Below are 25,716 nucleotides of genomic sequence, written 5' to 3' on the forward strand. Positions count from 1 at the left end.
CTCCAGGGTCCCTTCCAACTTCTTCTTCTTCTTCTTCTTCTTCTTCTTATTATTATTATTATTATTATTATTATTATTATTATTATTATTATTATTATTATTACTATTACTATTACTATTATTATTATTATTATTATTATTATTATTATTATTATTATTATTATTATTATTTTTAAAAACGAGGAGAAGGAAATATTCTTGGGGTGGACCCGGACAATTATTGCTCCAAGCATCCTGCTAAAGGAAAATATATTGGGAAAAACCTGGGGAGAAAGAAACATCCAATGGAACGGACCCCCTATCAATTAGAATTGATCCCAGCATCCTGTTAAATGGGGGGGGGGAGTTTTTAAAAACTAGGGAGAAACAAACATTCTTGGGACTGCCTCTTCCCCCCCCAATCAATTATTGATCCAAGCACTCTGCTAAATCAGAGGTGGGGAACCATGGCCCCTTTATGACTTGGGGCCTTCTGCTCCCAGAACTCCTGAACCAGCATGGCTGGATGAAAATGTTCAAGTTAGACTAATGAAGTCTCTTAAGGCAAAAAAGATGGATAGAAAGAGTAATTAGTAGTCTCAGGCCAATCTAAGACGGGGGTCCCATGGGGTGAGAGGAACCTGGTGGGCGGAGAACATCTTATAGGCCCTTTGTTCAAGGGCTTTTGGGAGAGGCTTCCTTAGGCATAACGGGGTCCCCCCCCCAAGGGAATATAGACACTCCCAAGCCCTTTCCTTTATTTTGCCTTTTCAGCCGTGGCATCTCATTTATGGAATGCCTTTCCTAGAGACCCTAAATTAGCACCCACAGTGGCATCATTTTGGCATCAGGTAAAGATCTTTCTGTGTTGGAGGGAGGGAGGAAAAAAGGAAGATGACTGCGACTATTGTACTACTACTACTAAACAGATTTACATCTTGGAAGCTAGGCCTAATTTACAGAGCATTCACATCTAAATCTCTTTTTAATATCCCATATTTCTATTGCAGGAAAACCTTCAATCTAGGAAGATTTAACATTTTGTCATCAAATGTGTTAAAGGAAAGTACTGTATAGCAAAATCCCATTATCTATTTCTTTAAAGTCCGGATTCTAGTTAGTAAAGTCACTGAGAACATTTCTCTATATCTTGCTGTAGCATCTTTTTTTACACTAATCGACACTGTGAGCTAATAATTTGGTTCCTAAGTGTTAAGGCTGGGCTGAAAATAGGATGATTTTTTTTATTAGCAGGTCAATTCATCACAATCTACATAAAAAGAATTAAATTCTTTTAGTTGGCTTCACCATTTAAAAGCACTATGTTTGATTGTAGTCTGATAGTTTATTTTTATTTCCCCCTTTTTGTCTCCGTTTATGTGATTAAAATATTTAACTAGCCTTCTTGGACCTGTAGCTATAAATAAAAGAAACTTTTATTTCAGATGAACACCATGGCAAATCACTATCATGGTACCAAAAGAAATTGCATGGGCATGTTCACGGTATGACCAGGATTCAATTCAATTCAGCAGAGTTTATTTTTTTTATAGTTCTGCAACCCCATTCAGTGATTTGTAAGTGGTCCTGTGAGAGAGCCTATTTCATTTTCAAGAAATTATTAATATCATTTGATTAAATTATTACTAATATTATTAAACATCCATATAAAAAGAGATGTCTCTCAGTACAAACAAAACTCCTATTTAAAATGCACCCATCACCACCACCAGGGCACAATTTAAGCACTAGCAAAATTACAAATGAAAACTTCAAACAGTTAAAATTAATGTTATTGTTTTACTGCCATAAAAGCCATGAAATCCATAACTACCATGATCTATTTATAGCCAGGGTAAAAAAATAAACAAACTAGGCTTGTTTAGAGCTGCTATGTGTTGGCAAAGGCTGGGTGTCAAGTCCTTCAACTTTGCAGGCCTAATTTTCCAAGACAAACTCGCTGCCCAGCTGCCTCTAAAATTCACTTTTGGCTTCCCCATAGCTCCATCCACATTTCCTCCTTCCCTCCTCCCCCCATAAAAAGGGGAGGATCCTTCCATTGCTAGCCAATCCCATCTCCCCATTGATTCTCACAGACCCCTCTTTCAAAGGCCCTGCTCCCCAAAAACGGGAAGATGCTGCAAAGCAGGAAAAACTGTACTGGGAACCAACAAAGGCCTCAGGGATCGAAGCCCCGCCCCTTATTTACATATGGGTAGAAGGAAGGTCTGGCTGCCATCTTGACTTTGTTGACCTGCCTTGGGATACCCTTGCTGTAATCTCCATCCCTTTGAGAGTTTGCTAGATCAGTGGCTCTAAATTTGGCGTCTATGGAAGTCAAATAAGTAAGCATTTGTTACATTCCTTGTTTTCAATTTATATAGACATTAAAAATGTCTTATGATACATTTTCATACTTACAACCATTGCAGCATCCCCTTGATTACTTGATCAAAATTCAGTCGCTTGGCAATCGGTTCACATTGATGACCGTTACAGTGTCCTGGGGTCACGTGATCACCTTTTGTGACCTTCTCATAAGCAAAGTCACTGTGGAAGCTGGATTCACTTAACAACTGTGTGACTAACTTAACAACTGCTGTGATTCAGTTAACAACTGTGACAAGAAAGAGCGTCATGGAGCGCTACCCCACAAAGAGTCACTGGGGTCCAGGTTTCCCCGGCCCTCTTTTCCAACCATCCGGGCGCCTTCCCCTGCTACAGTCCGTGGTTGTGGCTGCCCGTCCACTCTGCTCCCTCACTCAGACACCTCTACTTGCCCTGGTCAGCTGGACTATGCTGTCTTGTCCTTCCAGCCGGTCCCTTGGGCAGCCTCCTCCCACAGGTGGGTCACACGGTGTGGGGGTGGTCAGACAGCCAGTCAGCCATTCTTCCTCTCTCTTCTCCTGATGCTTGCTGGTCTCTCCTGCCACTGCTTCTGTTCCTCCGTTGATTCCCCTGCCTCCCTTTCTCTCCATCTCTCTTTCCCCTTCCTCCTCCTCTTTTCTCAACTTTTCCTCAGAGACTTTTCCCTACCTTTTCCCTCACACTCCTTTCTCCCTGTTAGGTAGATGGCTATGGCCTAACTGGTTGGGTTGGCAATATATATAAACTATGATTGTGGTGTTGTAATAGAAACTGTATTGTATCACTTTAAATGTGTGATGATTGGCCAACGCTGTTTTTCCAACGGCCATAAGAGGGAGCTAGAGACACAGCTTCTTTCTCTCTGCTATTCTGTCTGTAACTTTTGCTGTTACTTGCTGATTATTGTGGTTTGTGGGTTTGCTACTGTTTGCTAAACCTGACTACTCTCAGTATCCCCTTCTCCTGTGCACGCTCTTGTTAGCTCAAGAGGTACTATGCACATGCTTATCACTCCCCCTTTCCTCAACCTATCCTCATGCGTTGCTCCCCCCCTCACTCAAGTTAACGGGAGGCCCCACTCCCCTCTCGTCTCTGCCCCCAAAGACTCTCCTCTCCCTCTCGCCCCCTCTCTCTGTCCCCTGCTCTCCTCTTTCCTGCCAAAACCTCCTCCTTTTCATTCCCTTCTTCCTCTTCCCCCACGGTTGCTAAAATGGGGCAGAACTCATTTAACAACTGTCCCCACTTAGCAGCAGAGATTTTGGGCTCAATTGTGGTTGTAAGTTGAGGACTACCTATATTAGGTATGCTCATTTGAATTCCTCACTTGATCCTTTGCCAGCAGCAGTTTGTCCATCTTCGATTGTTTAGAATGATGCCTTGAGATGTTCCAGAGAGCTGCGGTTAGCATTCAGAATCACATATCAGAGTTAAGGTTCACTCCCCTTGTATAGATATATATATATTTGTTTGTTTGTGTATTATGTGTAACTCACCTTTATTATTTTTACAAAGGACTCAAGGTGGCAAACATAGCCAACACAGCTTCCTCCTCCAATTTTCCACACAACAACCCTTTCAATTGGGTTGCACTGAGAGAGAATGACTGGCTCAAACTCACCCAGCTGGCTTTCAGGGCTAAGGCAGGACCGGAACTCACAGTCTTCCTGTTCCTACCTTGGCGCCTTAACTACTAGGCCAAACTGGATCTGACTCTTATCTCAATATCGAAGGCACTTTTGGTGTGCCTCAGAGCGTTGACCCCTGGTGACTGCCTTGGAGGAATCTCCCTGCAATTTTCTTGGCAAGGATTCGGGAGAGGCTTGCCATTGCCTGCTTCCTAGGGCTGAGTGAGAGTGACTGGTCCAAGGTCATCCAACTGGTTTTGTTCGTAAGGCAGGATTAGAACTCAAGGTTTCTAACTTGATTTCTTAATCACTACACTAGATTGGCTTCTTCTTTTACAGTTAATAAAAGGCAAAATGGCTTAAAGAAAGAAGGAAAAAGAATGCTATTTGGCATCTTGTCGAATAATGTATTTATTTAATAATATATTTCATTTTTACAATTCCATCTATAAGGCCACCCAACTGCAAGCAATTCAGTGAGGCAAAAAGCTAAGAAACAAAACCACTGGTTTAACGGCTTTCAGGCACCCCTGTTTAGCAAATAGGGATTTTTCCAAAGTATTGTCTATGGATTCCCGTTATTTTAGGGGAGTGTTATGCAGGCATCATCACGCAAAAAGAAAGAGGGCAGAAGGGTCTCTCCAACCAAGGAAGCGTCCAAGAATGTATGAAGCAGAGCTGCGGTCCTGGCATCAAAAAAGCTTACTTGTCCCCCTTCGCAGTGGAGAGAGATGCGGATCCTTGTGGGCTTCTCAGTCAGGACCAGTTCAGTGCATACTGATGGAGAGAAGATCCTGTATGTCCTTTCCCATAACCCAATCTGCCAGCGTCTGGTCTCCAAATCAAGATTTCTTACGTTCAATGGCTTGTTGGCAACCCCTACACGCCATCCAGCTGTATCTCCTACAATAACTTCCCAGAAATGTCTCCCTGTTGAGAACCTCTGACAGCCAAGGACATAAGGATTATGTTCAAATCTCTTCCGGTTTGCGGCAGGATATATTGGTTTAACTGGCTTAACTCCTTTGATGCTTTTTTGATCTTTGGAGATGTCAAGACGGTCAGGATGGGCTGTGTCTGGATCCAGAATTACATTCACTGTAAGGGGGAAGGGAAGGAAGAACAAGAGCTTCAGCTGCAGACCTGATTTTTTGTCTTGACCCCATAAGTTCAACCCTATAGCCTCTTGTGTGAATGGAGTTCAGTCCCCAAACACCCCTTTCAGGACTGGTAGACTCATTGTTTTTTTAAAAAAAAACACCTAAGCACTGCCTGCTTCTCCAACTTTGGCAACTGTAAGACTTGTAGACTTCAACTCCCAGAATTCTCCTGATGGGGCTGCTAGTGTCCAGGTCCCTGCTCTGCCCCCTTTTCCGTAAGCACTTGGCGCTCCCACTGTCTTAGTTCCGTCCTCTGTTCACTGCCGGCCTATTCAGCATCCCTCTGGCCTCTGGCCTTCTACTCCCACTCACTCAGGTTGCCTTCGCCAACTGCCAGTCCATCTGTCTCCCCTCCAGATGCCACTCAGCTGCACCCACTCAGGATCCGTGGATTAGTGCTTCACCTCTTCCAGCAACCCTGCACATCACACTCTAGCTACCACCTTGCAGATGACAGTAATGGGGTTGAGAGTGAAGAGTGGTTGGCTTTGCATTCAGTGAGCTCCTGGGAGGGCCAAGGTGGGAACAGGGAATCTACCTGGAGCTTTAATACAGAAGATCAGGCAGAGCAAGAGGATGCATGTTTCAAATGTGAACCGGCAGAGTCAGAGGAATACCCCAGAAGTGACTTGGGGTACATGATGGAACATCGGGAACCTTTGCCCTTTTTTCTCCAAGCATCAGGATATCACAGGAACGCAGAAAAGGAGAGGCTCTCTGCTTTCATCAATTTGCTGGCTCACCCTAGTGCTCCAACTTCGACCCCAGGTGCTCCACCTTTGACTCTAGGACCTAATTTTTCTGCTCCCAAAGAACAAGTAAAATCAAGAGGATTATATGTTCCTTGCAGTACCCATCCATATTTTCCCATTCGCCTAGATATTTCATTCTACACAAAAAATGACTTCAATGATCTAGGTTACATTTACTGGAGCTTCATAGTCTTTAAGGCAGGGGTCCCCAACCCCCGATCCGTGAACCCGTACCGGGCTATGGCATGCTAGCAACCAGTCCGCACAAAGAAGCAAAGCCCCATCCACGGGATGCAGGCAGCACACAAAACCATTCAACCTCCGGTCCGTGGAAAAGCCTCTCTCCACGGAACCAGCCCCTGGTGCCCAAAAGGTTGGGGACCTCTGCTTTAAGTTATCTAATCCTATACTTTTTTCGTTGTTACTTTTCTCTTAACGTTCTCTTATTTCTCTTAACATTACTGGCATCACAGCTTAAAATAGCAAGCGACTGAGATTCTTAAAACTCATATTTACCTTCCTGGAGGTGAAGTCCACTTTCCAGAGTATCTGGGGAAGAAAAAGGAGGGATTCAGCATCTCCTCACTGGAAATGAAGCAACAGAAGGGCCTCCTAGGAGATACCCTGGTTTCCCTTCCTTGGACTCAAATCAGGAATAAGTAAAGCCACAAGCCAGAATGTCATAGCTGTTTGTTTATGTATATTCTACCAGATATAAATATATTCTACTATATATTCCATGTACAGGTAGTCCTCAACTTACAACCGCTAATTTAGTGATCATTCAAAGTTACAATGGCACTGAAAAAAGTGACTTATGACCAGTTCTCACACTTAATGACCACTGCAGCAGTCAAGTTATCAAAATTCGGGCACTTGGCAACCCTCATGTACTTATGTATTTATAGCTTAACAACCATATGATTCACTTAACTGCAGTGATTTTCTCAACAACCTTCGGAAAAGAAAAGGTGTCAGTTTTCAGCTTGGTGCCTCAGTGGCATCCTGCCATCAAAGACTAAGGGGAGAGGGGGCACGGGGAGAACAAATGGACAATAAAGATATACAATATGGGGATGTGATGGGAAATAGGGAGGGGGGATGACAGCTTGACAAAGACCAGTTTCTTCCAGCACTCAAGGCCACGTATACTCAGATTGGAATGTGAAGTATCCCAAACACCTCAGTGTTTCTCAAAACACCTATGTGGCTCTTCATTGGCTGAAGATGAACTGGCCACTGTGGGAGGACTGGGATGAGGGGAAACCTTTGTCATTTTTTCACACGGAAAATTCATTTCTTTTTTTGTTACCTCTCAATTTTTTCATGGCGCTTTTCAGAAGCACGGTGATATCATTGTAGACCCAGATTGTCCACTTTGGCTCTAGAAGTAAATCCACTGGATTCTCAAATGTTTTCTTTGCCTGGTACCTGGCAGAGCAAAACAACATTGACTAGAAGATAGGTATAACATTCAAATTGATCTTTTATGGGTTAAAAGTAATGCCATGCCATGAAATTTAATAGAGATGAATAGAGTTACATGGAATCCTCTATTTATGATTATTTGTTAGCAACCAACACTTTAATAAGAGACTGGACAGCCACTTGTGTGAAATGGTATAGGGTTTCCTGCCTGAGCAAGGGGTTGGACTAGAAGACCTCCAAGGTCTCTTCCAACTGTATTGTTGTTGTTGTTGTTACTGTTGATCATCGCAGTCAGCCAGATGTTCAGACTGGATTTGGCATTTTTGTCTACCTATTGAGTCCTTACCAAGGACCTGAGATAGGCCGATGTGGATTTTTGATGGTATTACAGATATTGTCGCAGGATGGAAGCAGTTCCTAATAAGGCCGCCATTTGCAATTGACTGATGGCAACTTTGCCAATGCCAATGGTGTTCAAGTGGTGCTCCAGTTGTTTTGGGATTGCACCCAAGGTACCTATTACTATTGCTTGCCTTTGCCGCACTCTTTTTATTTCTATTTGCAGGTCTTTGTATTTTGTTATCTTCTCCAGTTCTTTCTTGTTTATTCTGCTGTCTCCAGGCACTGCCATGTCCACTATCCAGACTTTTTTGTCTTTCTTATCAACAATTGTTAAGTCCAGGGTGTTATGTTGCAGGTGCTTGTCTGCTTCAATTCTGAAGTCCCAGAGCAGTTTAACTTTATCATTTTCTATGACTTTCTCTATTTTATGATCCCACCAGTTCTTGCTTATAGGCAAATGATATTTCTTCCAAATCTTCCAATGCACCATTGTTGCTACTTTGTCATGCCGCTGCTTGTAGTCAGTCTGTGCGATCTTCTTGCAGCAGCTTACCACGTGCTCCATTGTTTCTTCAGCTTCTTTGCATAGGCGGCACTTACCGTCTGTTGCTGTCTTCTCAACTTTGACTTTGTATGCATTTGTCCTTAAGGCTTGGTCTTGTGTAGCCAGAATTACTCCCTCAGTCTCTCTCTTCAATTTTCCTGCTCTTAGCCATTGCCAGGTCTTGTTATTATCTGCTTTCCCAGCTAATTCTTTTAAATGTACTGGCCATGTAGTGCTTTGCCTTCCCATGCCTCTATTCTGTTCTTCATTTGGTCTTTCTTGTAGGCCAGTTTGGTCTCTCCATAGTCAGTAAGGCTTCCTGATATACTAATTTCAGTGCATCTTCATCATTGTCCTTCAGATATTCTTCCAAAGCCATTTTTTCTTCTTCAACCATCTGATGTACTTGCAGCATTCCACACCGACCTATTTGCCTTGGTAGATAGAGTCTGTCAACGTCACTGCATGAATGAAGGGCATGATTCATTGTCATTATTTTTCTGGTCTTCCTATCCATTGCTTTTAGTTCTACTTGAGTCCAATCCACTATTCCAGCTGTGTATCTAATGACTGGAATTGCCCAGGTGTTGATTGCCTTCACGGTATTTCCTCCATTGAGTTTGGACTTTAAGATCTTCACTCTCTGGATGTATTCACCTCTAATCTTTTTCTTGACGTCAGTGTGCTTGATGTTGTCAGCTTGAAGGATACCTAAGTATTTATAGTAATTTTCCTTATCCGGAGTCTTAATGTTATTTTCATGGGGCACCTTGATTCCTATAGTTTTCACTATTTTTCCTTGTTTGATAGTAACTATTACTATTATTACTATCATTGCTATTATTATTATTATTATTATTATTATTATTATTATTATTATTATTATCATCATCATCATCATCATCATCATCACCATCACCAGTTACAACAGCTCTCAAAAAACTGACTTACAACCATTTTCGCACCTAACATCTGTCCTTGTAATCACAATTCGGGTGTTTGGCAACTGGCATGTATGTACAATAGTTGTAGCATCCCAGGGTCACATGATTATGTTTCTTCCCACCTGGGTTCCAACAAGCTAGTAGAAGAATCCAAATTTTCTTAACAACCATGTAATCTGCTTAATCAACCACATGATTTAAAAAATATGACAGAAAAAGTTTGTGAAGTTGGGTGCTGCCACATGTCATCTATTACAAAAACAGAAGAAAAGTTTCCAAATCTGGGTCTATGCTACTTCTACTTTGTTCTATACAGAAGGGTTGAGTTTTGTGTGCTGCATATTAAAAAGTGTTGTAGAAGGAGCTGGAAAGAGAAGAGCAGCCAAGTTAGCTAGAAACAGTTCTTTGAAAGGTACTGAAAGTAAACGTTTTGCCTTCAGAAGAGAAAATTCAGAGGACATAAATTGTGGAATCAGCTGTGAGGGTTCAAATGTACTTCCTAGATAGAAACAAATTATTTTGTTCATGAAAATGAGTGATAAATCCTGGGGACAAATAATCTAGTATCAAAAGCGGTTCTTACAATAACTATAAATATACTAAACTAATGGGACCATTAAATAGACTAATAAGTGATAGAAAAATAAGAAGCTAAAGCGCTTTGGGACTTTAGAATTCAAAGGTATCCACCTGCTCCTGCATAACACCCCAGACCTAACAATTCTTGATGAGAATGGCAGAAAAGTCTGGATAGTGGACATGGCACTATCTTGAGACAGTGGAATAAAAGAGAAAGAACTGAAGAAAATACAAAGACGTAGATTACTGCAATGCTCTCTACATGGGGCTGCCCTTGAAGACTACCCGGAGGCTCCAGCTGGTGCAGAATGCAGCCGTGCGGGTAGTGATGGGAGCATCCCGATACTCCCATATTACACCCCTCCTGCGTGAGCTGCATTGGTTACCGGTTGTCTTCCGGGTGAGATTTAAGGTGCTGGTACTTACCTTTAAAGCCCTACATGGCCTAGGCCCGGGATATTTGCAGGACCGTCTGCTGCCGGGGACGACTTCCCATCGCCAGTGCGCTCACACAGAGAGGGCCTCCTCAGGGTGCCGTCGGCTAGACAATGTCGGCTGGCGACCCCCAGGGGGAGGGCCTTCTCTGTGGGAGCGCCAGCCCTGTGGAACCAACTCCCCCTTGAGCTCCGGATGGCCCCGGATATCCAGTCCTTTTGCCGTGACCTCAAAACCTTCTTTTTTCATCAGGCTGACCTGGATTGATGACGGGTTTTTAAAATGTTTTAATTTTTAATTGTTTAGTTAATTTATTTTGGGGCTGTTTGTTTAATTTCTTTTAACTTTTGTATTGTTGTTTTTATTGTTGTTAGCCGCCCTGAGTCCTTCGGGAGATAGGGCGGCATATAAGTCCCAAAAATAAATAAATAAATAAATAAAATAGAAGTAGAATGACTGCAGCCAAAGAAAGCAAAGATAGCACCAATAGTAATAGATCCCTTGGGTGTAATCCCAAAACATCTGAAGCACCACTTGAACACCATTGGCATTGGCAAATTCGCCATTAGACAATTGCAAAAGGCGGCCTTATTAGGAACTGCTTACATCCTGCGATGATACCACTTGAACACCATCAGCATTGACAAAACTATTATCAGATGATTGCAAAAGGCAGATTTCCTTAAAACAGCTTACATGCTACGATGGCACCTTTAGTACCATCAAACATCTGTCTATCCTTGGGAAAGATTCAACAGGTGGATAAAAATACCAAATTCAATCTAAACATCTAGCTGACTGTGGGATCAACCACAATAATTCACCATATCGAATATTGCTAATTATATTGTGTTGAGGTTCTCTGGGGAAATATTTACAAGGCCCTGAAATACAATACATTGTCTTTAAATTAAATTACTGCTAAATACAAACAGAACTTTCCAAAATAGGAAAACTGCGAGAGGAGCTTCTGATCTCTGAGTCTGTAAAAGGTGGATTCACTTACTTCTTCAAGATGCTTCCAATGTCCTAAAAAAAGAGAGACAAAGCACTGAAAGGAGCCATTTCCTATGCAGAAAATAAAATTCATATATTCATAAAATAAATGAGGGAAACCAATGTACAACCAGACGCTAACAAAAATATACTTCCATTTTTATTTAAAAGAATCCCACTGCTCTTTTTTCCCCAGCAGTTCACCTATTAAAGAGAGGTATTGTTTATTTTTATTTTCTTGTTTTTGAAGAATTATACCCTGGTTGAATCCGACCCAATTATAAAGATTGTAGAATATATATAAATAAATAATAAAACATCATAGCAAAAAGAAAAAATGTTTGAAAAAGAAAACAATGCATCAAAAGGATACAAACATTCCCTACATTTAGTTATGCTTCTGGAATCAAGTCACTTTGGAAAATCCAACTGGTTTTAACTTTGTAGAAGACCATCAATTTTGGGGTTCTCTTTGTCCTGGAGATTAAGGGGAAGGGAGACCCCTAAAAGAACACCCACCATCAAGTCCTTTTACAGGTAATAGGACCCCTCAGCAGGCACTCTTAAAACCATTAAGACCACTGACCAGCACTTTGAATTCTTCCTTTTCACATGGCCTGCTTTTTCTGAATTAAATATTAACCATTGCAGGTAGTCCTCGACTTTCAACAGTTCATTTAGTGACCATTGAAAGTTGCAATGCCACTGGAAAAACCTGACTTTTTCACACTTATTTTATTTTAATTCCATTTTTATCCCACCCTTCTCCGAAGACTCAGGGCGGCTTACAAGTTTAGCAGTAACCTTCATTCTATGTATATGCCTGCTTATTAGCGTTTTCACACACACCCCAAGCGGCATTATTACAAAGTCAGCTTAATTGCCCCCAACAATCTGGGTCCTCATTTTACCGACCTCGGAAGGATGGAAGGCTGAGTCAACCTTGAGCCTGGTGGGACTCGAACCTGCACTAATTGCAGGCAGCTGGTGTTACTGCAGCATCCCCTTGGTCACATAATCACAATTCAGTGGCTTTTGATGGTATTTTTGATGGTTGCATGTTCCCAAAGTCCCTTTCAGCCCTGTGATTCCATGCCTGACCTGTAAGAGTTTGCTGCCTGGCTGCTGATGCTTCTCCTCTATCTCCTGGATGAGATCGTCAAGAGAGCAAAGTTCGGCCAAACCCTTCTCCTTTATTGCCAGAATCTCCTTCTCTGTCACTTCCATCCTAGACAACAGAAGCTTCTCCTGTCTTTTTAACCAGCGTTGTAGTTCTCTGAATTCAGCCACTGCATTTTTTTTCTCTTCTTTGATGAGGTCCTAGAACAAGAAGACAGAAAAAGCAAAAGGCATATTTTTATTTTATTTAAAATATTTCACTTAATTATGGTTATTGTCATAATAACTAAACAGATTCCCTGAAGAGTCCAGAAACGAGATGGGAGAATTTCCTAAGGAGAAAAATATCCCTTTTGACGTCAACAGACATAGGGGGAAAGGTATCTAAAAACCAAAAAAAGGCTCAAGTTAAATGATCTCATGAAAATTTTCTTTGGGAGATCAGGGATTCCATAAAAGTAGACAGAAAAGTGTTTTGATTTCACTTTTTTTTCAGTAAGATGAAATATGGTTTGCATTAACTTATTATGCAAAGCAAACCTATTGTATAACATATGGCTCATAGGTGCCCTTAACACAACTGTGACTCATTCAGTCAATGGTGACATCCCAGTCAAATATACAGTCCCCAGGCTAAGAACAAGTTCTGTGCCTTAACACTGTCTTTAACTTGAATTTCATTTAAGTCAGAATTTCTACTTACAAACAGGCTGCCTATTAATAATAAATAAACCTTTATTGTCAAAGTACAACATGTGTACATTGAGATTAGCTGAGCCTCCCCCTGTGCTCTCTCCCCCCAACACACAGTGACAACAAACCCTCCATCCCACCACACTATGTGAACCCAACTACACTACACACCAGCCTCCCAAGTCAATTCTGCATAAGATTATGTCCCATTTAAAAGCCTAACAGCCCACGGATAAAAGCTATTTTTCAGCCTGTTGGTACGGCTGGCTATATTCCTATATCTCCTACCGGATGGTAGGAGAGTAAAGAGATACCGTCCAGGGTGTGAGTCATCCCTGAGAATCTTCCTCACTCTTCCAAGGCAACGAGCCCTGGCGATGTCATCCAGTGGTGTCAGGGAACAGCCCACAATGTCTTGTGCTGTGCTCACTACCCTCTGTAAAGCTTTCCTATCCGCGGCTGTCAGACCAGCATACCAAACCACAATACCATACGAGAGGACGCTCTCTATGGTAGACCGGTAAAAGAGGGTCATTAGCTGTTGTTCTACCCTGTTCTTCCGCAAGATCCTAAGAAAGTGAAGCCTCTGTTGGGCCTTTCTAGCCACCTGGGTTGTGTTAACTTTCCAGGTCAGATCTTCACAGAGGTAGACTCCCAGAAATTTAAAGGAGGAAACTCTCTCTACACAGTCCTCCCCGATGTAAAGTGGGGCAGGTTCCTCCTTTTTTCTCCGGAAGTCTAACACCATCTCTTTCGTCTTGCCGATGTTTAGGTGCAAGTTGTTGTTACTACACCATATGGATAGTTTTTGTACCTCCGCCCTATATGCTGTCTCATCCCCACCTGTAATGAGACCCACCACAGTTGTATCATCTGCGAACTTGATTATCGCAGTGGATGGGTCAGATGATACACAATCATAAGTGTATAAAGAGTACAGGTAGGGGCTAAGCACACAGCCCTGTGGCGTGCCGGTGCAAAGCTTCAGGGGGGTGGACAAAGCAGACCCGACCCTCACTGTTTGTACCCGATCCCTAAGAAAGTCTTGAATCCAATCGCAGATGGCGGGGGAGAATTTCAAGTCAGTCAGCTTCTCGATGAGAATGCTCGGCAAAATGGTGTTGAAAGCCGAGCTGTAGTCAACAAAAAGCATCCTGACGTAACTTCCATTATTATTCTATTATTAAAGATAGCAGACGGTGTTCTTCCTATTAACTCAGAAGCTCCTCACCGTTGGATCAATACTTACAAGCATCTCCTGTGCTGTTTGCTCTATTTCAATTTTGTATGTAGCTATTTTTTCTTTCTCCTCCTTCCAAGCCTTCAGGCAATCCCCAACCTTGATCTGAAAAGAAAATGCATGTTTTGAGTTTCTTTTCTGTAAAGAACTACATCTGAGGGAAGACCTAATTAGAAGATATATGCAACCATCATAAATGCATGGCAGTTGCCAAGCGTCCGAATTTTGAACACTTTGAACAGTCACTAAATGAAAGGATCTTAGTTGACGAATACTTGTAATGGTGACTTCTGGTGAAAAGATGGACAGCTGAGAACACGCCCTGGGAAGGATCCCTGAAGCATCTTTCCCTGCACTGTAGCTTTTTCATCGGTAACAAACCATTCTGGTCTGAATGTATAAATTCAGTTAAGTATCTTTTCAGTCTCTAAAAAAGCTTGATTCAGTCTTTATTGAAGTAAAAAAAATTATAGTTCACATTCAATAACAATAGCGGTCTGTAGTTTTTTATCTGTGTCAAATCTGAGTCTTCTTTTGTTATTAAAGTAATATTTGCTTCTACCTATGTCTTTGGAAGTTTGGCCTACAACAAAAGTTATGGACTGCAGCTTTTTCAAGTAACAACAGAAGAAACCAGCATTCCTTTAGTTTAAGTCACCCCTGTGGGTTAGGGAAAGTCCTAGAATTATCCCATGAGATCCTCTCATACAGCAAAGGTCTGCAAGTAGCCTCAGGAGCTTTGCTTCGAAGCAGTCTGTGTGCCAAAAGCTGGGGGAGCGCTGCAATCAGCTTGTTGTTGAAGCAGCAGCCATTTTGGAATTTATTTTTCAAACAGACAGTGTTGTGCCTTTCATTTCCTAATCATTTTTAAGCACTTTTTGCTTTAGCGAAGAAGCAGGCGAGACAGCAAAGTTAAGCAACTTAACTTTTATTACGAACCAGGCAAACAACAGAAGAACATTGCTCATATTTATACTAGCAGCTGTCAAGGTTTGGCCAATCAGGGCTGAGCCGGTTTCCCGCGCCGTTCGCTTCCGCCAATCGGAGACGGCTGGTTTTGACAGCTCGGAGCTGTCATCGGTAGCGCGTGCTGTTGCCAGGTGATTTTGACAGCCGAGAGCTATCAGTCGGTTGGCGCCTGCGTAGTTCTGTCCGGCAGCTTTTGACAGCTGTCAAAAGCTGCCGTGGCTTTACCTCAGCCCTGTTGGTTTATATAAATTACGATCGTTATTAACATGTGAATACATAACACCCCTTACCCCTCCCTCTGATTGAGTTGACGTTTCCCCAACTGTTTCTTTTTTGGGTTTCCCCATTCGAAGTCTTCCAAACAGGTGGGGGGTCTTTTTATTCTTTTGGAGTGCCGGGGGGTTGTCTCTGCTGGTCGTTCCCTTTCCCCAGGTGTATCGGGATCTGGCTCGGGGGGCAGGGGACTTGGCTCCATCATTTCAGAGTCGTTCTGTGCGGGGTCTTGTTGTGGTGCAATTTGATCGGGGGGGGGGGGTTTTGGTGTGATAGTGTTTGCGGCAGGGGTTCTGCATGCATTTCGTAGTTCCCCCTTTCCCCCATATTTTGCGGGCTGCGACGCCGTAGTTGGTCGATGTGTCTGCGGATGTGGGAATTGTTTCCCGTGTCTATGACGTATGATAGGGGACCTGTTTGTTCAATGACAACCCCCTGTGTCCATTTATTGCCCCCTCCGTAGTCCCTGGCCCAGACAGCTTGTCCTGTGCTGAGAGTTCTGTACTGGAGGGGAAGCTCAGGGTCTGGAGGGGATCTGTCAGGATGTAAACGGTCCAATCTGGTAGTTAGTCTCTTGCCCCAGCGAAGTTCTGCTGGAGACTTCCCTGTAGTTGTGCAGGGGGTGGTGTGTTGTGCTAAAAGGAATTGAGCAAGTCTGCGGTGCCAGTTGCCGGTGATGATTTTCCACAATGCCTCTTTGGTCGACTTCACCATCACCTCTGCCAAGCCGTTAGCGGATGGGTGGAACGGAGCTGTGGTGGTGTGCCTAATAGAGTTCGCCGTTGTGAAACTCTGGAATTTGTAGGAAGTAAATTGGGGGCCGTTATCGGAGACTAATACATCCGGAAGCCCATGTGTGGCAAACAACCCCCTTAAAACCTGTATTGTGGCTGCAGAAGTTGTGCTTGTTACTGGGGCCACCTCAAGCCATCTGGAATAGCTATCCACGACTATTAGGAATGTTTGTCCTTGGAATGGACCTGCAAAGTCTATGTGGATGCGTGACCAGGGTGTCTTGGTAGTTTCCCATCTGTGTATGGGAGCTTGGGGCTGGGCTGCTCTGACAAGTTGGCAGGGATAGCACCCGGCTACGTGTGCTTCTATCTGCTTGTCTAATCCTGGCCACCAGACATAGCTTCTGGCCAGAGCCTTCATTTTGACGGTCCCCGGGTGACCTTCGTGGAGGCTTTCTAACACCTTTAGTCTGTGCTTTTCAGGTATGATTACCCTGCTGCCCCATAATAAACATCCTTGATGGGTGGATAATTCTTTTTGTTTCAAAATATAAGGTTGGAATTCTGGGTCTGGGGGTGTGGATTGCCAGCCAGACGTGACATAGCCTAAGACTCTGCCCAGTGTCTTGTCTGCAGCAGTGGCTGCAGAAATGTCCTTGACAGATAATGGGCATTCAGGTAGTTCAGAGATAGCCAGTATCTTTCCAGCTGGTGCTGGGTCTGGGTCAATTATTGGTTGGGGCAGTCTGCTAAGCCCGTCAGCATGGCCCATGCTTTTCCCTGGTCTGTATTCTAAGGTGAATGAATAGGCTGACAAAAAGGTAGACCATCTCAGGATGCGGGGAGATAATATTTGGGGTGTTAGTTTGTTTACTGTAAAGATTCCTAATAGAGGCTTATGGTCCGTAAAAATGGTAAATGGATGACCATATAGGTAGTCATGAAACTTTTTTATGCTAGCAACTATAGCTAAAGCCTCTTTATCAATTTGAGCGTAATTGCGCTCAGGTTTTGACAGCGTTCTAGAAAAGAACGCTACAGGGGTTTGCGTACCTTCCTTAGTTAAGTGGCTTAGGACTGCTCCAATGCCGTAGGGAGAGGCATCGCAAGCCAGACATAAGGGAAGTTGTTCGTTGAACAGTGCCACCGTAGCGTTGCTAGTCAGTAAATTTTTTAGTAGTTTAAAACTTTTATCGTGCTGAGGTGACCAATTCCAGGGTTTGCCTTTGTCTAATAGCCTGTGGAGGGGTTCAGCGATGGAGGCTTTATGAGGCAGGAAGGTATGGTAAAAATTAACTAACCCTAGGAAGGCTTGCAGTTCCTGCTTATTTTGGGAGGTTGGTGCTGTTTTAATGGCTTTTATTTTTGTTTCAGTGGGGTGAATTCCCTTTGCGTCAATTTTAAACCCTAAAAACTCTGTTGAGGGCACCCCTATGGAGCATTTGTCTCGTCTTAATTTAAGGCCAGCCTCCCTGAATCTAAGGAGCACCTTTGTTAATTTGTCAGCTAAGTCGTTTTCTGATTTCCCTGCAATTAGGATGTCATCGAAATATGGGCAGACCCCAGGGATCCCTTTAAGTGTTTTTTCCATGATTTCTTGGAATATCCCTGGGGCTGCAGAGATGCCGAATTGAAGGCGGTTAATTTTAAACGCTCCTTTGTGGGTGACGATTGTCTGTGCTAAGGCGGTGTCAGGGGTGACAGGCAGCTGTAAATACGCCTGCGCCAAGTCTAACTTAGCGGAAATGGCGCCTGACTTAATGGCCGCGAGGATGTCTTTGACAGCCGGGACCGGGTAGGCATGGGCGTTTAATGCGCGGTTTAGGGTCGCTTTATAGTCAGCACATAATCTGATTTGGCCATTGGGCTTAATTGGGGTCACTATGGGTGTCTCCCATTCGGCCCCTTCTACTGGTTCTAGGACCCCTAAGTTAGTTAATCGGTCTAGTTCATTTTCTATTTTTTCTCTTAAGGCGAAGGGAACTCTTCTCGCCTTGATTCTGACAGGCATTACATTCGGGTTTAGTTTTAATGATACAGGCGGCCCTGTGTATTTCCCTAGTGAGCTGTCAAAGACGTCCGCGAATTGAAGGCAGACGGATTCTAAGTTTGACAGCTGAGTGGCGTTGACGCCTGTCAACGCTATCCCTAGCGCCTCAAACCAGTCCAGTCCTAGCAGGCTGGTCCTGTTTTCCTGGGTCACTAGTATAGTAAGGGGTCCTTTAAATTGCTTAAACTCCGTTGGGACGGAAGCCTTTCCCCGGAGTTTAATGGGCGTTTTTTGAAAATCCGCTAGGCGGAGTTTGGTGGGGCGTAGGGCGGGCCGTTTTCTGCTGCGGTTACAAATGTCCCTGTAAGTTTGCCAAGAAATGAGTGAGACGGAGGACCCAGAGTCCACTTCCATCTCACAGGGAATTCCGTGAATCAGGACGTCCACCTTGACTTTGGGCTTAAGGGTGCTGTGGACTGTGTGTTCCCTCACCTTTCCTTTCACATTTAGTACTAGGGATTTGAATTTGTGCCTGACCCTGGGTGTGGGCTGGTTCATACCTGCGGACGTCACCTCCAGTTCATGCAGATTTTCTCGGCTCCGGCTGCAGCACACGGCTTTGAGGTGACCTGTCTTTCCGCATACATGGCATTTGGCACTGCGGAACCAGCACCGGGTGGCTTCCGCCGCAGCTGGCACATTTAGCCCTGTTTGGCTGGTAGTTAGCGCTCTTTTGGTTGTTGGCAGGGCCCCCTCGGTTGTTGCGTTGCAGCCTGAGCCTTTCGAATCGCCGCTGCACAGCATCGATGTCCATGGAGACGTCGTCATCCTCTGGACCGCTGAAACCGCCGTCCTCCTGGTGCACGGACCCACTGGGCCCACTATCAGGGGGACGTTGGTTGTCACCGTGGCTGTCCTCGTAGGCGATGACTTCCATTGCCACTTCAGCCAGTGTCAGTGCGGGCTTGGCGATCAGCTTCCTCCTCAGCTGCTCATGTTTAAGCCCAATGACGATTTGGTCCCGGATTCGGTCCTCTAAATCCGGGAACCGACATCGCCGTGCGGCGTGTCTGACCCGGGTTATAAAGTCATTGGTGGGCTCGTCAGGGAGCTGTATTCTTCGGGCGAAATTTACCCTCCAGAAGAGCTCTGACTTCGTGGGCATGAAGTGTTTACTCAGCCCCTCGGTGAGATCAGCATAGGAGATTGTGGCGATTGGTTCTGGACTGAAGAGTCCCACAGCGGCATCGTAGACGGCGGGCCCGCTGAGCCAGAGGAGGGCGGCTGCCTTCGCCCGGTCGTCCGTAATCTTCTTCACCACCAGGTATCCTTCTACCTGGCCTAGATGAGATTCCCAGCATTCTGGGTGGCGAGTGTTGAACTCTCGAATGTGGCCGTGGTTCGTCATGCTGTCTGTCTAGTCGTGTGTGCAGCTGCTTGCGTTGTGTGGAAGCTAGGCTCCCAAGTGACTTCAGCGAGTGACTAGCTCAGGCTAAGGGGAAAAATCTCTTCTCCCCTTAGGCGGTGACTTCAGCTATGCAAGCAGGCATCCCACCCTCGTCGCCAGTGCTTTAGCGAAGAAGCAGGCGAGACAGCAAAGTTAAGCAACTTAACTTTTATTACGAACCAGGCAAACAACAGAAGAACATTGCTCATATTTATACTAGCAGCTGTCAAGGTTTGGCCAATCAGGGCTGAGCCGGTTTCCCGCGCCGTTCGCTTCCGCCAATCGGAGACGGCTGGTTTTGACAGCTCGGAGCTGTCATCGGTAGCGCGTGCTGTTGCCAGGTGATTTTGACAGCCGAGAGCTGTCAGTCGGTTGGCGCCTGCGTAGTTCTGTCCGGCAGCTTTTGACAGCTGTCAAAAGCTGCCGCGGCTTTACCTCAGCCCTGTTGGTTTATATAAATTACGATCGTTATTAACATGTGAATACATAACACTTTTAATGTTTACTAAGCTAAAAGAGGCTCTCTTTAGCCATAGCCTATTATTCTTTTTTGAAGATCTGCACCATTTTAGAGGTTTCTTCACTGTCAAACAAGGAAGACGACTGCTGAAGGCAAGCTAAAATAAGGAAGTGTGGAATATCTTTTTTAAAAGAATAGTTGATGGAGAAATATTTAAGGGTAGAAAGCTGTGGTTTTAGTTTATTATTTTTACTAATTTGTAGCTAAAACTTTCCAATTTTTATGATTTCTGACTGGAAAGCAATTCTTAAGTGACTTTAAAAATGCTACTCTTTGACAAAAGAGGAAATTAAGAAGGTGGAGGAGCAAAGTATTAGAGATGTATTTGAAAAATCTTTAAATAAAATCCATCGGTTCATAGATCAACTATGTTCCAAGGATGTTAAAAAAAACCTCTCAAACTACATCAGAGAGATAAATATGTGTAGAAAGTTACCAAACCACCGAAGCAATTGCACAAGCAGCTAACAATGCAGAGGAGTCAATTGCAATTTTGGAATATAAACCTGACACCAATTTTTATTATGATAGTTTAAGTATAAACCTCCCAACACAATTAAAATAAGGGCTCCAAGAAAATCTGCAACTTTTAAAAGAACAAGTTTGAGAGTTTTTTCTCATAGACATTAACAAGGTTGGGAAATCCTTGAGAAAAAGAGAAGGTTATAACTACTTGACAAACATTTCAGAGAAGAAAAATATTTTATTCTATGAAGACAAGCTGGAAGGAATCATTTAAACTTAATGAGTTAATTGGAATTAGGATGGATATTTATCAGTCTGATATTTGTAACTGAAAGAAAGTCTTAATCTAAAGTTTGAAAATGTATTTTCTTTCCTTTATATATAATGCTCAAGTAATTCCTAAAGTTTGTAAAATATTATTAAAAATGAATTTGAAAGTATATTAAGAGAAAGTTAGAGAAAAAGATCTATTAGCTTAAAGAAACTTTAGAGTTTTAAAAAGGATGTTTACAAGAATGTTTACATTCTATGAGGGTAACTTGGAGGGAGTGATCTAAATTTAATGAGTTAATTGGAGGTAGTTGGAAATGTATTGGTCTGAAACTGAACTTTAAAGTACACATGTTAAGACAGAATTTTTAAAAAGATGTATTAGAAAGCTGTGATTTAGAAACATTATAAATAAAAGTTTACTGCTTTAAAATGGCTGAAAAAGTATTTTCCCCTTTAAATAATCTGAAAGAATACATTGAATTTTTTAAATATAAATGGTGATAGTTAATAAATATTATTGAGTGCAAGTAGAAATGCATATTATTTCCACAGCAAGGAAGATAAAGCAGAAATGGTTAAATTGATAGTTTTATTCAAAGAGGAAGATATATTGAATTATGTTTTTTATTTTGATATCACTTCTGGATGTTGTGCTTGTGATAAAAAAAGAACGACTGTTTTTGCTGATTAGATAAATTTATTATAAAAATAGGTAGCTATATACTAATGTGGAAAAGTAAAAAGTTGAGGCTCAAATGTTGTTATCTTGTACTGTGCTAAATAGAGAGAAGTCAACGTTTTTTTCTTTCTTTCCTTGTATCTCACATTTTATTTCCCCCTCTCTTTTTCCTTCCATTAATTTCCTATTTTTATTTTATTGTTTTATCAATGTGAATGGACCTTATTGTGCTTATGATTTTATTATGCTTAAGCTTTATATTAGCATTTTGTAGCTATTTTATATAATTTTTTTTCATGCAAGCAGTTTTCTAGATAGAAGCAAGTGTTTTATGTATACTGAAAAAATATATGTCTCATGCTAAATATACAGGAGACTGCTTACATGAAAGGAGCAAGGTAAGGTTCAGTGGTCCAAGAAATAAGGAGAGGGGAAGGTGAGTTAGCCTGAATTGATGTAGATGAGCCATTACCTTGGAATTTGTTTTCCTGTGCTTCCTTGCTCCTGGTACAGAGACTTGAATCTCTTTATTCTGAAAAGGTATACAAAGTGGAAGAAGTCTCTTCTGGGTGTGCCTTTGTCCCTCTAAGCAGCCACAAAGAGGAAGAAGGTTACCCAACTCTGTCTTGGCCAAAATAAAGTTGCTTTTCTTTGCTGAAACCTCAACTCAGGAGTTTCTTTTGGCTCTTTGAAATTTCTAAGTAGCGCAGGGAAAATTGTGAGGTTAAGTGGAAAACCTTTGTTGTTGTTGTTGTTGTTAGTTGCGAAGTCGTGTCCGACCCATCGCGACCCCATGGACAATGTTCCTCCAGGCCTTCCTGTCCTCTACCATCTTCTGGAGTCCATTTAAGCTCACGCCTACTGCTTCAGTGACTCCATCCAGCCACCTCATTCTCTGTCGTCCCCTTCTTCTCTTGCCCTCAGCCTTTCCCACCATTAGGCTCTTCTCCAGTGAGTCCTTCCTCCTCATTAGGTGGCCAAAGTATTTGAGTTTTAGCTTCAGGATCTGGCCTTCTAAAGAGCAGTCAGGGTTGATCTCCTCTAGGACTGACCGGTTTGATATAAAGTGCAAAGTCATGAGGTAAAGGAATACTTGTAATGGCAGTGATAAATATGTATCAGTATGATGAATCTTCAGAGACAGCTAAAGCTACAATACAATGGAAACTAATTGAATAGAAAAACAAGTACAATGGATGGGAATCAGGAAAGGATAACACATAAGGAAGTAAGATAAACATGTAGGCAAAAAATAGCTGGGTCTTAGAGTAGGAAAAGGAAGAAGACAAACTATAAAAAAAACAGCTGTAAGAGGAAATGGCTAACCAGGAAAAGCATACTGAATTGAAAAACCAGAAAGAACCTATTGTTCTAAAAGGGGGACATAAATATCCACAGAGTTCAAAATAACCATTCAAATGTCTAATTCTTCTTATTATTTTTGTGTATCTGAATATGATTTAATATGTTAGCAGGAAATGTGTAAGAAGCGGATGGAAAGAGTGTAACCTCATAGTATCTCAGGCAATGGGGAAAGAGGAGGGATGTGGCGGCCGGGACATGGCTGTATAAAGGGAATATTTTGGGTTAGAACTTTGGAGAGAACCAAGCTTTGAAAGCTTCTGTTCTGCTTACTGCAATAAACAAAACAAAAGGCCTTCACTGTGTCTTGGCTGGTTATTGGTCAGGCAAGCCTGCCTCAGGTCATGAAGGAAAGTAGCCAGGAACACATAACAGCAGGAAAGTGAGCTGCCTGAGTCTCCCGTTTGCAGTCATCTGAGAAGCATCAGATTAGCCACTGAGAAACAAAAGTTTGGGCTGAGATGGCTTTGGCCTGATCCAGCAGGAATATTTTTGGGTATTTCAAGACTTTGCAGGACACTATGATGATCTTGCTCTATAGCAGTGGTGGCGAACCTATGGCACACGTGCCAGAGGCGGCACTCAGAGCCCTCTCCGTGGGCATGTTCGCCATGCCACGGAGATGGCAACCATCCCTCTTCAAGCAGCCGCCCGCTAACTCGCCAAGGTCCCACGTCACCGGATGCATCGCAGCATGGCTAGTTTCCCTCCCTCCCTCCCCCCGTCCTGTCCCTCCTGGCCTCGCATCCTCTCCTTTTCCTGGGTATGACCCACTGCATCGCCTCCTCATTTGTCGGCCGGCTATCCAGCTCAGAGGCGGCTTCTTTGAACTGCTGGTGGTGGGCTGCGGAGCCCCAGAGTTCACCGGTCGAGGGGCCGGCAGGCTGTGGCTGCTGACAGACGCCATCGGCCCCCATGCATTTGCTGGCCTCTGTGTGCAGGGACCGATGGTGTCAGGCAGCAGCCACCCCGGCCCTTGCCTTGCCCCATGGCAATGGCACCCCCGCCCTGCCTTGCCTCACCCCACAAGACGAGCCTCCTGCCTGCCGCTCCATCTGCCAGAGACCCCCTGGATCACCTTCATCCCGGCCCACCCCCCACAGGCGTCCCTCCCCACGAGCAGCATTGAGGTGACCATGCTCACCTTGGCCTCACCCACCCAATCTGGCATGACCACCACAGTCACGCCCATCCGGTGGGCCATGCCCACCTGGCACCGGGCGATAAAGAAGTGGGTTTTGGGTTGCAGTTTGGGCCCTCGGTCTCTAAAAGGTTCGCCATCACCGCTCTATAGCAAACGTAGAAAAATGTCATTTGAAAGAAAATCTAGTGTTTCCTTCTCCATCTGATCTCTAAACTTCAGCCAGTTAATTCTCTTGCTGATATTTAGATTAGATCTTTCTTAACTTTCCTTAGAAAAAGTGAGCTGGAGAAGAGTTCTATTTCTCCATTGCTAAGCAAGACAGTTAAGTGAAATTTTGTCCCATTTTACAACCTTTCTTGCCACAGTTGTTAAGTGAATCACTACAGTTGTTAAGTGAATAATAATAACAATAACAATAACAATAACAATAATAATAATAATAATAATAATAATAATAATAATAATAATAATAATGTTGGAAGGGACCTTGGAGGTCATCTAGTCCAACCCCCTGCTCAGGCAGGAAACCTTATACCATTTCAGGCAAATGGCTGTCCAGTCTCTTCTTAAAAACCTCCAGTGTTGGAGCATTCACCACCTCTGGAGGCAGGTTCACTTAACAGAGCTGTTAAGTGAATCTGGTTTCCCCATTGACTTTGTTCATCAGTCGATCTCAAAAGGTGATCACACGACCCCGGGACACTGCAACGTGAGAGTTGTCAAGTATCTGAATTTTGATCAGTGAAGCAGGGGTGCTGCAATGACCGTAAGTATGGAAACTGGTCATAATAACTTTTTTTCAGTGCTGTTGTAACATTGAACCGTCGCTAAATGACTGCTGGTAAGTTGAGGGCTATTTGTTAACCTGTTTTTTTAAAAAAATATATGCAGGCACAGAGGCAAGGGAGTGGGATAAAGCAGAAGGAAGCAAGTAAACTGCTCCAAAGGTAACTAGTGCTGGCACTGGATGGCCCTCCGCAGGGATTCCTCCTGGCGGATTCCTACCTGGTACTCTTGGAAAGCCTCCTCCGCAGGGATCACCCAGTGGCCCCTGTGCTTTTTGGATCGGTCGCAGACCACGCAGATGAGGGTCTCGTGATCCTTACAAAACAGTTTGAAGGGTTCCCGGTGCTTCGGGCAGACGTTCCCTCCTTCCTCGCCCAAAGGACCTTCGCATCGCCTGGCCACTTCCACCAGCCGCGCCAGCTGCCTGTTGGGCAGGACGTTGCGGGGCCCGAAGGTCTGTCTGCACTGGGGGCAGGAAGCCTCCGATTCCGACGTCCCCCAACTGCGGGTCAGGCAGCCCCGGCAGAAGTTGTGGCCGCACTCCGGGATGAGCACGGGGTCCTGGAAATACTCCAAGCAAATGGAGCAGGTGGCTTCTTCCAGCAAATATTGCAAAGGAGCTTCGGCTGCTGCCATCGTTGTCTCTCCCGCCGAGAGAAGGAAAAAGAAAGTTAGTTTTGCATCTTTTCCTACGAATCAGATGACCGCCCTTGGGCTGTGCCTAGACGGGAAATCGAGACAAATTATTTGTTGGTGCTGCGGTCGGCTTCGCGGACTTCTTAAAGGATAGAGTATTAAAAAAAAAAACCAAATTGAGAAGAAGACTCCCTCCCGATCAATTATTATTGGCCCAATCAGCTCGTTAAAGGGA

General features: G+C 43.6%; 1 protein-coding gene across 1 annotated transcript; it reads right to left on the reverse strand.

Moving 5' to 3' along the window:
* Positions 1-4,363: 4,363 nt before the first annotated feature.
* On the reverse strand, positions 4,364-25,716 carry LOC310636128 (E3 ubiquitin-protein ligase TRIM39-like). The gene is made up of 7 exons (XM_083355668.1): positions 25,065-25,716; positions 14,213-14,308; positions 12,253-12,471; positions 11,162-11,184; positions 7,196-7,314; positions 6,400-6,432; positions 4,364-5,069 (listed from the first exon to the last, which is right to left on the reverse strand). The coding sequence occupies exons 1-7, from the start codon at positions 25,479-25,481 to the stop codon at positions 4,555-4,557; spliced, it is 1,422 nt and encodes a 473-aa protein (XP_083211794.1). The 5' UTR covers positions 25,482-25,716; the 3' UTR covers positions 4,364-4,554.

The sequence above is a fragment of the Vipera ursinii genome (assembly GCF_947247035.1).
Source record: "Vipera ursinii genome assembly, chromosome: 2".
In the NCBI taxonomy this organism is placed as follows: Eukaryota; Metazoa; Chordata; class Lepidosauria; order Squamata; family Viperidae; genus Vipera; species Vipera ursinii.

Coding starts and splice junctions, on each gene's coding strand:
- LOC310636128 (XM_083355668.1), bottom strand. CDS start 25,481: ATGGCAGCAGCCGAAGCTCCTTTGCAATATTTGCTGGAAGAAGCCACC. Junction 11,185..12,252: donor CAGGCAGCAAACTCTTACAG/GTCAGGCATGGA, acceptor CTCTTTTTTTAG/GACATTGGAAGCATCTTGAA. Junction 5,070..6,399: donor TGGACTTCACCTCCAGGAAG/GTAAATATGAGT, acceptor TCCCCCTTACAG/TGAATGTAATTCTGGATCCA.